The following is a 14,412-nucleotide window of genomic DNA, read 5'->3' on the forward strand; positions in this document are numbered from 1 at the left end:
TTCCAGACACATGACGTAAGCAACCATCGAGTATCTGGCAGCAAACGTCTCTGCAGGACAATCAGTTTTTCAGTTTCGTTAAGGGACCTGTTGATCAAATCCATTACTGTTCATTTTTAGGTATTTTAATTACAGTTACTTACAATGCACTCTTCCTGCATGTATTCTCTGCAGGACTGAAGACTCAGCTCCCACACACCGACGGGCCAGACACATGAAGCCACTGTGGATGACTGTATTTTTTTGGGATAGACTAGAACATCTTACCAGAGTTATGGGAAAGGTTTTATCATGGCTGAGATTCTACCTGTCCAGGTGATCTCAGACTGTTAGTTTTAAAAATGATCTCTCTCAGACCTGTGCTGTGAGGCATGGGGGAATAAATACAACAGAAAAACACTGGATAAGAAGGTTCAACATTCAGAGAGTTATTTTATTGTAGACAGAACACATGCCTCCATAAACACAGATTAAGAGAGATGGCTATCGTATAACGTATATGACCAAATGAAAACATGAGAGTCACTACAAAGTAATGGAGCAGTCTGGTTGCAGCTATAAATATGTTTGGTTTTTTTTCTACTGACTGAAAGAAGCAGAAAAAATTTTCTTCACACAATTGTTTTTTAAAAATTGAAAGTCTTTTCAAAATAAAGCACTTAGATGCCATGTCCAAAGCACTGTAATGCAAAGTTTTCAAAGCTTGAAAGTGATTTGCATCTATTATTAGCACTTTGATTTTATTATTACAAATATTACAATATTTAATGTTATGTTGCATAGGTTCTTCTTCCCACCCATAGTTACAATATTATGACCAAAACCTTAGGGGGAAATGAGGACAAGATCTACTGTTTTAATTACACTCTTAAAGTAAGTAAAAGTTTAATTTACTTAATAACTTAGGTTAGAATATACATCAGCTGTTATGAACTACACAAGTATAGGGTAAATAAATTTGCTGAGGAACGCAACAATCTTTAAATAATCTGTTTCAATCCATCAGCTCTACAAACCACTATAACCACTAATGTTGCAGTAAAACGACATTGGCACTTCTGCTCTCAGCATCCTGTAAAGAGAGGAAAAAAACCTTTTCACTGATTGTTTGTTTGTTCTTTTACTAAATTACTTTTCACAAAATGATTGGTATGTTTCGAATTAAGGTTAGCATGATAGATGCTCCCTGTACGGAGGCCTCTCGTACCCGTGTTCTCAGTGGTCTTCAACTGAGGTTGAAATACACGTTTATATTTAAGTTGGACATCAGTCACCCCTTGATCTCTCAGGATTGTTTCCAACTAAAAGAAAAATACAATCAAAGAAAAGAATTGTTTGACATACTCTCCAAATTTAGCACACAGCTTCATACCTCTCTGTGTAACATTAAGATAACTATAATAATTAAACCATTTTTAAATCATCAGTTGGACTTTGAGGAGATACTTAAGTGTTGAATTTAAATATTTTTATTTAGTTTCTATTACTTTCAAAAACAAATGCACACAGACCATAATGTATTATGTATAAAAATAGAATTGACAGTCTTGCTAGACCTCAGGGATGAGTTCATGATGTCATAAATAACAAAGTGCTTCAGATGTGCTTCACTGAAAATATTACTCTTTTTATATTTTTGACTCTACTCAAGACTTTTTGCATACTGGTATTATTTTTTTCTGTAGGTAGTTTTTGGTTGATGTTCTGTTTACTGTAATTTTATGAACTCTTGCAGTATAACCAGTTTCCCCTGGTGGACCCTTGAAGCTATGTTTGTACCTTCTGTAGGAATAGGCTGGAAGTAGTAGAGTCAGTGAGATCCACATCAGACTGCACCTTCATCTTTATGACCATCTTCTTTAGCTTGAGACCTGCAGAATACAAACACAGAAATATAATCTCAGCCATTATTCTTGATGAATGCTCTTACATCCAGGAAAGGAAGAAGAAAGTTGTTTTGGTTCATCTGAGGGTTGTGTTGATTGCGATCCTTATTATGAATATTATTATTTTTCTATCCGAGTTTTGACATCACACTTTTTCCAAGAAATGACTTATTGCTTTTGTATTTCAGGAACTTACCGCCTTCACAGATAAATGTTGCTTTCTGGTTACAGTCAGCTGGTATCCAGCGTCCCTGCTGTGATCCTTCCACAGAAACACAGTTTCCACTATAACTTCCGCCTCTTTTCCAGTACCTGAAGGAGGTCTTTGTTCCATCTGACCAGTACCAGGAATCTTTAAACAGACCGAACCACACTACGTTTGTAACTGCAGCAATCGCTAAATTTTCCTGTGCTGTATGCACACATGCCAGATCAGTGTGTTTCTGCCTGCACAGATCTTGACTGTTTGGCCAGGTTTGTCCCTGTGTGTAAACCACATACTTCTTGCTGCCATCCTGCTGAACTAAAAACATACAAGGAGAGAGGAATAAAAGGAAGTTAGACATCTTTTTTTCTGCCAAGAAAAGTAGAAATCAGGTAAGATTTTTAGAGCCAGATTTACATTTAGGAGGGCCAAAGTGTGGCTAAATGCCTTAAACCATTGTAATTGTGTATTGATTCATATATGTGCACACATTTAAAAGAATCACACCTGGGCTATCATTTTGTGTGCTACCCAGCTAATGATTTTTCTTTCTTTGTTTTAGATATAAGAAATATAAATTTATATTTATCTTCACCATTAAATAATTCATATCAAAATCCTGAAGGTTTTATTTCAACTTAATCACTGTATGTAATTGCATCAGTTTACATTTTCTTTAAAGATCACTGTGTCATTTACTCACTTTCATAACACACATAAGCTTTGGTTACGTCACATGGAGCGTCATTCCAGAGGCCGTTATCATTCATCTGTCCACATGCCTCAACCCCTCCAGAGTTGTTTGGTTCACCAGGGGTCCATTGGGTGAAGCTCGTTATACCGCTGCCATCAGACCAAAGCCACCTGTTGGTCTGTCCATTGTAAAGTCCAATCCATGACGATGTCACGTCCAGTGTGTTGATCAGCTGGTTTTCATCATCCATGTTATTTATGGTTGCTAAGTCGGTGTACTTTAATCTGCAGAAGCTCTGAGCCTCATACCAGGTCAGGGATTTATTGATGAAGTGATACTGCTGAAGCACTTAAAAAAAAACAGCAGATTAGCCTTTCTTTCTTCAATTAAAAACAGACAAAGTGCATCACCAAAGAGCATCAACTTTCTCATGCATAAATACACATCTGATTACTCAAGTTAATCCTACCAACCAAAAATATATTTTGTTTCCCATCTCATAACTGTTTTATTCTAAAATACATTTTTTTCAGTGAGTTTGTTCCAATGAATTATCTGTCTCGTGAAATCAAGAAACATGAAATAAGGAATTTAAGAAACAATCTGGTTTTAAGAGATGAAAAAAGTCTGCAACTTTAAAATATTAATTGGTTGGCAAATCTGATAAACACGTCAAGGTCTCAGGAATATTCAGTCAGAAACAGATCTGCAATAAATGCTGGCCAAGAATTCAGTTCAGATATGGCTCGAAACCCAACCGTGTCCTCTTGACTTGAAAAACAAAAACAAAACAAAAAACTGGAAATTATTAGATTAAGCTGATCTTACTACTTTTGTCTACTTTTAGTTTTCCTTTTAAGTATGACAATGCACTGTCATTACAATCACCAAAAAATCTCCTCAGTTTTAGTAAAATCCAGCTGGGTTTATCATTGCTCAAAAAAAATATAAAAATGTATTTGACAAAACTAACAGACGGACTCTCCTCTCCAGCACCCTGGCATAGACTTTCCCAGAGAGGTTGAGGAGTGTGATTCCCCTGTAGTTGGAACACACCCTCCGGTCCCCTTTCTTAAAGCAAAGCACGACTATTATGAAAAGTTACTCTATATATGTTACAAATTATGTCCCCTACATAAAAACATACATAAGAGATAACATAAGAATAACTACAATTTTTTTGTTATTCATTAAATGTTTGTTGTTTAAAACTATTTTGGAGCCATGGGAGAGGCCATGTTTTTTCGCACACAACGTATTCTGGGACGATGACGTGTATTGGTTGTCGGCTGTATAGGTGCTCTCATTCAGCTAACCTGTTTTGTTTTTTATAGTGTAGCAACCGTATTAATTAACTTGCCTATTAGTGACCTGGTGACGACTTGGTAGACCCGCACTATCCGGTATTTGAGTCTGACATTATTAGCCATGCCTGGGCCCAAACTCTGCTGCAAAAGTCAAATGATCGCTGCAGCATTGCTGACAGTTCTAAAACTGTCTAAAATTGTTAATTTGTAATAAAATGGTCAGTGTGGCTGCTCTGCCAGGTGTAACAATTAAGTTTGATTGTTAATTAAGTGTAACATCCAGGCATCCATGAAAACGGAATTTATGACATTTAACAGAGTTAGAAGTTAGCAGGGAGTTAGCTCGCTAGCTTCTATCTAAATATAATATACCATGTTCTGACTGAGAGATTTATTAAACAAATTAAAATGTACAGCTCTGCTATCACTTCCAACATAAATGATGGCAGGAAAGTAAAAAGCAGCGACGTTTGTAGGGTTACTGAAGTTGGGCAAGCTGGTATATAATGATGTGCTACGTGATCGCCAGCGCGACAAGCTATTGTGCAGTTACATCGTAAGGGTTTAAAAACTGAGCTTTAAAATGATTAGAAGTAATAAAAACTGTGAGAAGCCGACAGTGATCACTGACTGTTTTTAGGGGCTTGTTGAGATTAAATCGAACAAGATACAAAGCATTAAAATATGTTGAAAACACAACACTCTTATTAAATGAGAATACTTAGGGCCCAGAAACAGGATTCATCAGGTTATCACTTAAAGACTGGATACTGGTCATGGAGGCTAACAAGGGCTGCCCAAAGAACATCTGGATTAAGACATACGGCTTCAAAAAGTTTTGGTGCTTTACAACAAACCTTCTCAGTCGCCGTTGTCATTGGCAAGCAGTAGCCGCATAGACACCAGTAATTTTCCCTCACTCTCTCGTCCTTGTGTGACGGATTGTTTTCATCTTCATCTAAACTAAGTGCAGTTGACTATTTTCATTCTCTCTCTCGGGTTGCTCTGGTTCAAACTGGAAAGGTTACCCAGAGTGCATTGAGAAGTAAATAACAATGGCGGCCTACTGGTAAATCGGTTTTATGTCAAATGTGCTTAAAAGGAAAACATTTGGTGTATTTTAATACCACATATGTGTTATTGAAAGCACAGTACATATTTTAGCGCAAGAATGTCTTAATAGCTGGGCTTCCCTTTAAAGATGGGAACCACCAACCCGGTCTGCCAATCAAGGGGTACTGCCCCTGATTCCCACGCAACACTGTAGAGGAGTGTCAACCAAGACAGCCCCACAACATCCAGAGCATTAAGGAACTTGGGGTGGAACTCATCCACCCCAGGGGATCTGCAACCAAGAAGTTGCTTAACTACTTCAGTGACCTTGCCCCCAGAGATTGGTGGGTCATCCCCTTCATCCCCAGACTCTGCTTCCTCCACGGAAGATGTGTCAGTGGGATTAAGGAGGTCCTTGAAGTATTCCTTCCAGCGCCCGAAAATTTTCTCAGTCAAAGTCAGCAGCGCTCCACCTGCAAAATACACAGTGCAGGTAGAGCACCGCTTTCCCCTCCTGAGTTGCCTGACTATTTGCCGGAATCTCTTTGAGGCAGTACGAAAGTCTTTTTCCACGGCCTCTCCAAACTCCTCCCACACACGAGTGTGGAACAGACCAGACTCGTTCCTGGTGGGTGCCCCGCCAGTGCCCACTCCGGGTCAGGGACGAGTTCCTGTCCCAAGTGGAGGAGTTTAAGTACCTCCGGGTCTTGTTCACAAGTGACGGGAGAAGGGGGTGGGAGATCGACAGTGATGCGGACACTATACCAGTCTGTTGTGGTGAAGACAGGGCTGAGTGTAAAGATGAAACTCTCAACTTATCAGTCGATCTACGTCCCTGCCCTCACCTATGGTCACAAGCTGTGAGTAGTGGCCAAAAGAACAAGATCGCGGATGCAAGCAGTGGAAATGGGTTTCCTCCAAAGGGTGGCTTGCATCTTCCTTAGAGATAGGGTAAGAAGTTTGACCTTTCAGGAGGGGCCCAGAGTAGAGCCGCTGCTCCTTCACATCGAAAGGAGCCAGTTGAGGTGGTTCGGGCACTTGACAAGGATGCCCCCTAGGCGCCTCCTGGATGAGGTGTTCCGGGCATGTCCCACAGGGAGGAGGCCCCGGGGCAGACCCAGGACACGCTGGAGAGATTATATCTCTCGGCTTGCCTGGGAACGCCTGGGTGTTCCCCCGGACAAGCTGGAGGAGGTGGTTGGGGAGAGGGAGGTCTGGGCTTCTCTGCTTGGGCTGCTGCCCCCACAACCCGGCCCCGGACAAGCAGAAGAAAATGGATGGCTGGCTGGATGGATGAAAAAAACTAAACAAAACACTGATTGAGCTACTGCAGTGCATGCTTGTTTACCTGTTATAGTGGACCCTGCTAAAAGCAGTGCAGTTCTGGTGGTGGTCATCAAATGCATTATGAAAATTCCTGCAAACCAAAGAAGAATGACTAGCACTCATCTACTGAATATTGCCATATTCAGTTGATGATATATCCAAACTGAATGTATAAATATATCATCTTTTTTGTCATTTTCTATGAAGTTACAGAAAGAGTAAAAAGAGTAACAATTGTTTTACACATGTATGATAATTAATTAATTTAAAACTGAACACATATCTTGACATATAGTCTTTGAATCACCTAACTAAATTCCTAAGTAATTCATTATTCAATGATGCAGGAGGTAGTAAACATGAATAATAAAAAGAATTGTTCATATCTAATGTATTGTGAAATGGAAAGTTACAAAAATCCTAACATTGACATAATAATTTACCATCCATTTTTTTTCTTCTTCTTTCTTCCCCATTTGTACAGGACGCCTAAATCTTTCTATAACGATTACACACAATAACTCTCCTTTGATGTCGATGACACCAATTAACTGAGCAAGCTTAACATTTCCTATAAATTGTTTTATACTGTTTTTTTATTTAGGCTTGCAAAAACCTTGGTGTTAGATTTGTTATAAATGCAGAGAATCATATCACATTTGGTCTCTTGGCATGTCTTTTTAATGGGGGGTGTTTAGAGTTCTCTAAATACTGTTTTCAAATCTTGGCTCGTGTGATTTGGCATTTATCAATAGTTGGTCCACGACCCTGTCAGGGACACTTCCAATAGGGCTTAAAATCTGGGACACTCCACCAATTCTTCTCAGAATGGAAGAAGCTTCTCAGATGATAGATGAAACATCGTCAAGAAACTTAAAGAAGTCCAGACTCTTTCCAAACTCCTTAGATTGCACTGTACTCTGTCATAACACAGTTAAACTCTATTATTCTTGTGGAGTTTCAATGACACTATGGGAATTGTATGTAAAATGATGCAAATGAGTCACTGGATGAAAAGATCTCTCTGACTGTGATAGAAATTGCTTCTTAAAACTCTGAAAAGATGAAGTTTGCAAAATTTCAGTGTTTATAGACCAAGCTCACTGTTTGTTTCAAAAGTTTGGTAGCGTATTGTATCACCAAGCTAAACTCTACCATTGTTATTGAGTTTCTATGACACTGTGGACTTGCATGTAAAGCAATACAAATGAGTCACTGAATATAAAAATCTCTGTGACCAGATGTCACCCATGCAAGAAATGACCTGTTCCAACCCTGAAAAGATGTTTCTAGGTTTTGCAACATGTTTATAGACCCATATCATTGTTAGTTTCAAAAAGCTTTCAGTCATAATATTTTCACTAGTGATATTCGATGCAGTTTTTCAGCTTCTTTACCACGAAACCGTTTTTTTATTCTCAGTTTAAAAAAATAAATAAATAAAAAAATTATTTCATTTATGAAATCTTGTGTTTTTTCCCTCTTTAATGAGTTTATAAGACTAAATTCTCAACAAAATCTTTAAAAAGTTTGCTTTGATTTATTTCATAGTTAACTCTTTTTTATTTTCATCATTACTTCACAAAAAATGTTTTTACTGTTTGGATTTACCTGCACAAATGAGAGTTTTATGACCCATGGTTCAGAAGAAGTAGTCTAGAAAAAAAAAGGCAAAACAGCAACTTAATACTCAGTTTTCTCAAGTACAGCATACAACACCACATACACCATTTAAATATTTTGCAACCAGTACAGCAACAAGTACCAACAAGCAAATAAAGTTAACGGTTGATCTATAAATAATTTATACTCAGAGATATACAAGATAGATATACAAGTACCTGATGCGGTTCAGTTTGCTTCTGAAACCTGTGAATCTGAAGGTCTTTTGATTTACACACTATGAAAAGAAACTATGCAGACACAGAAACTTATTTGGTTATAGGTGTGCCAAAAGAGATTTAAAGAGCCAGTGACAGTCATTAGGCTAGTCTAACCGGAGCATCTGACATTAAGAAAATGAAGTAAGATTACATTTTAATATTTTGCTGTCTGCAATTATACATTAACATTACACTCGTGCAAAATCATTAAGTGATTCAGAAACAGTTAACATGACATTATAGCATTAAAGCCTTCACGTTGGTGTTACATGCTTATCCAATGTATACATGTCTAGATGAGTCAGATAACACAGACCAATTATTTAAACTGCAGGAATGTCTGAAATATATAAAGACCTGGATGGCCGCTAATTTTATGCTCCTAAATTCAGATAAAACTGAGGTTATTGTACTCAGCCCTGAGAATCTAGATATATGGTATCTAACCAGATTCTTACTCTGGATGATTTTACCTTGGCCTCCAGTAACACTGTGAGGAACCTTGGAGTTATTTTTGACCAGGATATGTCCTTCAATGCACATATTAAACAAATGTGTAAGACATGCTTTCTTTCCATTTGCACATTATCTCTAAAATTAGAAATATCCTGTCTCAGAGTGATGATGAAAAACCAGTTCATGCATTTTTACTTCTACAGGGAGTGCAGAATTATTAGGCAAGTTAAATTTTTGAGGAATAATTTTATTATTGAACAACAACCATGTTCTCAATGAACCCAAAAAACTCATTAATATCAAAGCTGAATGTTTTTGGAAGTAGTTTTTAGTTTGTTTTTAGTTTTAGCTATTTTAGGGGGATATCTGTGTGTGCAGGTGACTATTGCTGTGCATAATTATTAGGCAACTTAACAAAAAACAAATATATACCCATTTCAATTATTTCTTTTTACCAGTGAAACCAATATAACATCTCCACATTCACAAATATACATTTCTGACATTCAAAAACAAAACAAAAACAAATCAGCGACCAATATAGCCACCTTTCTTTGCAAGGACACTCAAAAGCCTGCCATCCATGGATTCTGTCAGTGTTTTGATCTGTTCACCATCAACATTGCGTGCAGCAGCAACCACAGCCTCCCAGACACTGTTCAGAGAGGTGTACTGTTTTCCCTCCTTGTAAATCTCACATTTGATGATGGACCACAGGTTCTCAATGGGGTTCAGATCAGGTGAACAAGGAGGCCATGTCATTAGTTCTTCTTCTTTTATACCCTTTCTTGCCAGCCACACTGTGGAGTACTTGGACGCGTGTGATGGAGCATTGTCCTGCATGAAAATCATGTTTTTCTTGAAGGATGCAGACTTCTTCCTGTACCACTGCTTGAAGAAGGTGTCTTCCAGAAACTGGCAGTAGGACTGGGAGTTGAGCTTGACTCCATCCTCAACCCGAAAAGGCCCCACAAGCTCATCTTTGATGATACCAGCCCAAACCAGTACTCCACCTCCACCTTGCTGGCGTCTGAGTCGGACTGGAGCTCTCTGCCTTTACCAATCCAGCCACGGGCCCATCCATCTGGCCCATCAAGACTCACTCTCATTTCATCAGTCCATAAAACCTTAGAAAAACCAGTCTTGAGATATTTCTTGGCCCAGTCTTGACGTTTCAGCTTGTGTGTCTTGGTCAGTGGCGGTCGTCTTTCAGCCTTTCTTACCTTGGCCATGTCTCTGAGTATTGCATGCCTTGTGCTTTTGGGCACTCCAGTGATGTTGCAGCTCTGAAATATGGCCAAACTGGTGGCAAGTGGCATCTTGGCAGCTGCACGCTTGACTTTTCTCAGTTCATGGGCAGTTATTTTGCGCCTTGGTTTTTCCACACGCTTCTTGCGACCCTGTTGACTATTTTGAATGAAACGCTTGATTGTTCGATGATCACGCTTCAGAAGCTTTGCAATTTTGAGACTGCTGCATCCCTCTGCAAGATATCTCACTATTTTTGTCACGGTGAGTGAGATGAGCCGTGTGGAAAATAAAGGAGGATCCAAACGCAGGCAGTCGTGAGGGTGTGAAGGTGGTTTATTAAACACAAAAAGGAAATGGACAAACGGCGAACGGAGCAATGACTAAACTAAACTGGAACAAACTAACTACAGAACACGAACCTGGACATGAATGAGAGCGGGCGGAAACAGATGATGGTTGACTGCAGGGAAACACACAGATGAAGCAGGGTGGAAACACAGACGGACCAGCAACTACAATAACGGAGGACATGACTTAAATACACCCAGAGAAACACAGGGGAATTACACACAGGTGGTGGACACAGCTGGGAATGATCAACAAGACGAGACAGAGGTAAAACTGAACACACTCACATGAGACCCAGACCTTCACAATAAAACAGGAAATGAGAACACCACACCAAGACGCAGACCTGACACTGAGAGACAGACAGGAAATGACATATGAAACTAAACCCACATCGTAAACCCAGATAAACAGAAACATGGAACTCTAATAATAGAAATCATAATCATCACCATAACACGACAAGAGAACAAGAACACAATCCCTGATGCAAACTTAAATCAAAACACAAAAAACTCAAAATACTGGGTCCAACGAACCCAGAACCGTGACAATTTTTGACTTTTCTGAGCCTGTCAAGTCCTTCTTTTGACCCATTTTGCCAAAGGAAAGGACGTTGCCTAATAATTATGCACACCTGATATAGGGTGTTGATGTCATTAGACCACACCCCTTCCCATTACAGAGATGCACATCACCTAATATGCTTAATTGGTAGTAGGCGTTCGAGCCTATACAGCTTGGAGTAAGACAACATGCATGAAGAGGATGATGTGGACAAAATACTCATTTGCCTAATAATTCTGCACTCCCTGTAGGTTGGACGACTGTAATTCGTTGTTATCAGGAAGTCCTAAAAACTCCCTGAAAAGCCTTCTGTTAACCCTCTGTGGTCGCCGGAAGCGCCGGCACGTCAAAATCACATGACCAATTTAAGATGACACAGCTACAAGATGCAGCGATTCAGAGTCTCCATTTCAACTTGGGTCGAAAGGGCGGACTTCAAACTACATACCAGTTTTTGAATTGTATCGATGGGCCATGTAAAACCAGAGTTATTTATGATAAAAACTACACGTGATGTTTTTTTCTGAACAAAACAGTGGTGTTTACAGTGGGAAGAACGGTAAAAACTGCGTTTTCTACAGACATCGCTAGCAAACACTCTTCCTTTGCGAGTGAAAAAAGAAAAAGAAAAAACACCCCTTCCCTATAGAGATTGACAGACCACGTGGCTTTCGCGCATTGCATGCCAGGAACTCGTGGCAAAACAATCCAAGTACCGCATCAAATGCAAGCATTTGTAGCACCGCAAAACGTTCATTCTCCGGTTCCAATACCTTCTTGCTTTTTGTACATACCCCAAAAAGGTATGTACAAAATGAAGGAGAACAATGCCGGTCCGTACAAAGACAGACTTGATGAAAAGTCAAAGAAAAGATACGAGGAAAAAATCAAAGGAGTGAAAGGGTTAGACCCTTACAAGCACACAGAGTGGACAAAATGCGTTAGCGTGCTGCTATTATTTTAAGAGTATTTACTAAACTATTTGAAATATAATATTTATGGAAAACCTAAATTTACTTTTAAATGTGATTTTTGTGTGAAATTAGTCACATTGTGCACATTTTATAACATTTCAGAGGTTTTCCTGCTTCCCTTTATCTGATATCCAGGTAGTTTGTTTATGTCAAAACCTCACTGCAAACCAAATTTCCACCATTTGAAAGCGCTTAAGCACACATCAATATATAGGTCATAGTTATTACTGATACAACTATCAGGATGTGTAGGGAAAGAAAACGTCTCTGCTCTTTTCACTCACACATAAAGTCATTAGCTCTGAAAAGACTGTGAATACATAGATACGCTATCATAAGAGTTTTAAATTCTTATGAAAATTTTGAGGTGGCAAAAAATTAAAGCAGAAAATGTTGATTTACCTCCACAGATGGGTTTATGGTTCATGATTGTAAAATAGAGGAGAAAGTTCAAGTTAGCAGATTCAAATTATGTCTGTAACACAAATTGAACTTTACATTAACACAAGCACAGTTTGATTAAAAAACTAAACATAACGACTGCAATTAAAAAAATAATAATTTATTTCCATTAGTTTCCATGACAGCTGGGATAGGCTCCAGCGCCCCCCGCGACCCTGAAAAGGATAAGCGGAAGCGAATGGATGGAAAAAATGGATGGATATTTCCATTAGTTCCTTTACTGGTAGCTACCAGTAAAGGAACTAATGGAAATAGATTATTATTTTTTTATGTTCAAATAATTATTTATAATGAACAATTACCTGATATGATGCGTTGTGTACTCTGTGGCTTCCCTGTAACTTCTGTGGTTGTTTTAGGTGTGCTAAGTTTTAAAATATTCACACTGCATGCAAATCCACCATGGTAAGATGGATTTGCATGCAGTGTGGAGATGGTGTTGTCGGTAAGTGACGATGTCATCAGGTAATCACTTGGAGTTCCAGAAAACTACTTAGCTTTGACACTGGCAGATTAGCATCTCTGTGTGGCTACAGGAATGGGAAATATAATAAAGCCTTTCATTATACATGATTCTGAATAAAGGAAATGGAAAATGATGGCGTTATTTTTGTGCCAGTATTCTGAGCGCATTTAAAAAGAATTTACAGGTACACGTGTTGCATTTTGAGAAGAAATTTATCTTGAGAGAAGAAAAGCTAAATTTGAGGCAACAAAATTCATTGATGCGTTCAAAAAATGTATTTCAGTGTTTGCTATTATCCATATTTTCCACATTTTCACTCGCAATGTGTTGCTTGCGCTCTCAACATTTCTGCCCCTACGTTCAAATTTCTGTACACTGTTATATTTGTGCCACAAAACCACAGACTTGGATGCAAAAAATTCTGATTGGCTGTTTTGGTCTCCAATCAGCTCGCTAGCTACTGTACCCAAACCCAGAATGCATTTCGTCCAAAACTCAAACGGGGAAGTTGCAGAGGAACGCAGAGTGGCGACGTTTGAAATATTACTCTTTCTAGATCACAAAAACAATGGCCTGTATTTGTATAGCGCTTTTACTAGTCCCTCCTAGGGACCCCAAAGCGCTTCACACACCCAGTCATCCACCCACTCACACACTGGTGGAGGCAAGCTACAGTTGTAGCCACAGCTGCCCTGGGGCAGACTGGCAGAAGCGAGGCTGCCATATCGCGCCATTGGCCCTTCTGGCCATCACCAGTAGGCAACGGGTGAAGTGTCTTGCCCAAGGCACAACGACCGAGACTGTCCAAGCCGGGGCTCGAACCGGCAACCTTCCGATTACAAGGCGAACACCCAACTCTTGAGCCACGATCGCCCCAAAATAAACTTTTAAGATACATTTTCAAGCCAGAATGGTGCTGTGTAAACTTTAAGTATGTGCTGAAGACATTGCATATTTGCAAAAGTGCTCTAACATTTTCGTCAAAATGCAACACTTGCACTTGCAAAAATCTTTTTACGTGCGTTCAGTTTTTTTTGTGTGCTTAGAATAGTGGCACAAAAATAACGCCGTAGAAAATAAGTATATAGCTGTAAGTGTTAAACACAGACTTATAACTGACATTTGATTTTGCTAATACGAACAACATGCAAATGTATGGTCACCGTAGTAATTTGTTTGAAGAAATTATTGGTGTAAAAGGCTTTGCTTTATTGCACTAATTCACAGTTTTTTATTTGGGAATATGTAGATGTAATTGCGTGGCATCGCCACAAGAGGGAAGCACGTACTATTTTCCATGAAATCGATACCTGCAGCAAACAGCGGTCTAAAGGAGCAGATGGTTTGTACCACACCACATTAATTTCAAGACTTTCTTCACATTTTTAAGATTGAAAGTGAAAAAATATTAAAAGTTGTATCAATTAAATTGCATGAATATTTAAAAATATAAAATATTAAAGCTTTTTCACGAGCCAATAACAATGTATATGGGTCACTAAACTCTGAGCCACTGACCTGAGTGTTGGTAAGT

General features: G+C 39.0%; 1 protein-coding gene across 1 annotated transcript; it reads right to left on the bottom strand.

Annotated features, from left to right (window-relative positions):
- Nucleotides 1-418: 418 nt before the first annotated feature.
- On the bottom strand, nucleotides 419-12,749 carry LOC113019128 (secretory phospholipase A2 receptor-like). Its single transcript, XM_080291656.1, has 8 exons — nucleotides 12,715-12,749; nucleotides 8,083-8,127; nucleotides 6,494-6,562; nucleotides 2,795-3,133; nucleotides 2,083-2,409; nucleotides 1,780-1,871; nucleotides 1,208-1,301; nucleotides 419-1,072 (listed from the first exon to the last, which is right to left on the bottom strand). Exons 2-8 carry the CDS (start codon nucleotides 8,108-8,110, stop codon nucleotides 1,065-1,067), a joined length of 957 nt encoding a protein of 318 aa, XP_080147782.1. The 5' UTR covers nucleotides 8,111-8,127; nucleotides 12,715-12,749; the 3' UTR covers nucleotides 419-1,064.
- Between the last annotated feature and the right edge of the window lie 1,663 nt (nucleotides 12,750-14,412).

This window comes from Astatotilapia calliptera, chromosome 3, assembly GCF_964374335.1.
Source record: "Astatotilapia calliptera chromosome 3, fAstCal68.1, whole genome shotgun sequence".
Taxonomy (NCBI): Eukaryota; Metazoa; Chordata; class Actinopteri; order Cichliformes; family Cichlidae; genus Astatotilapia; species Astatotilapia calliptera.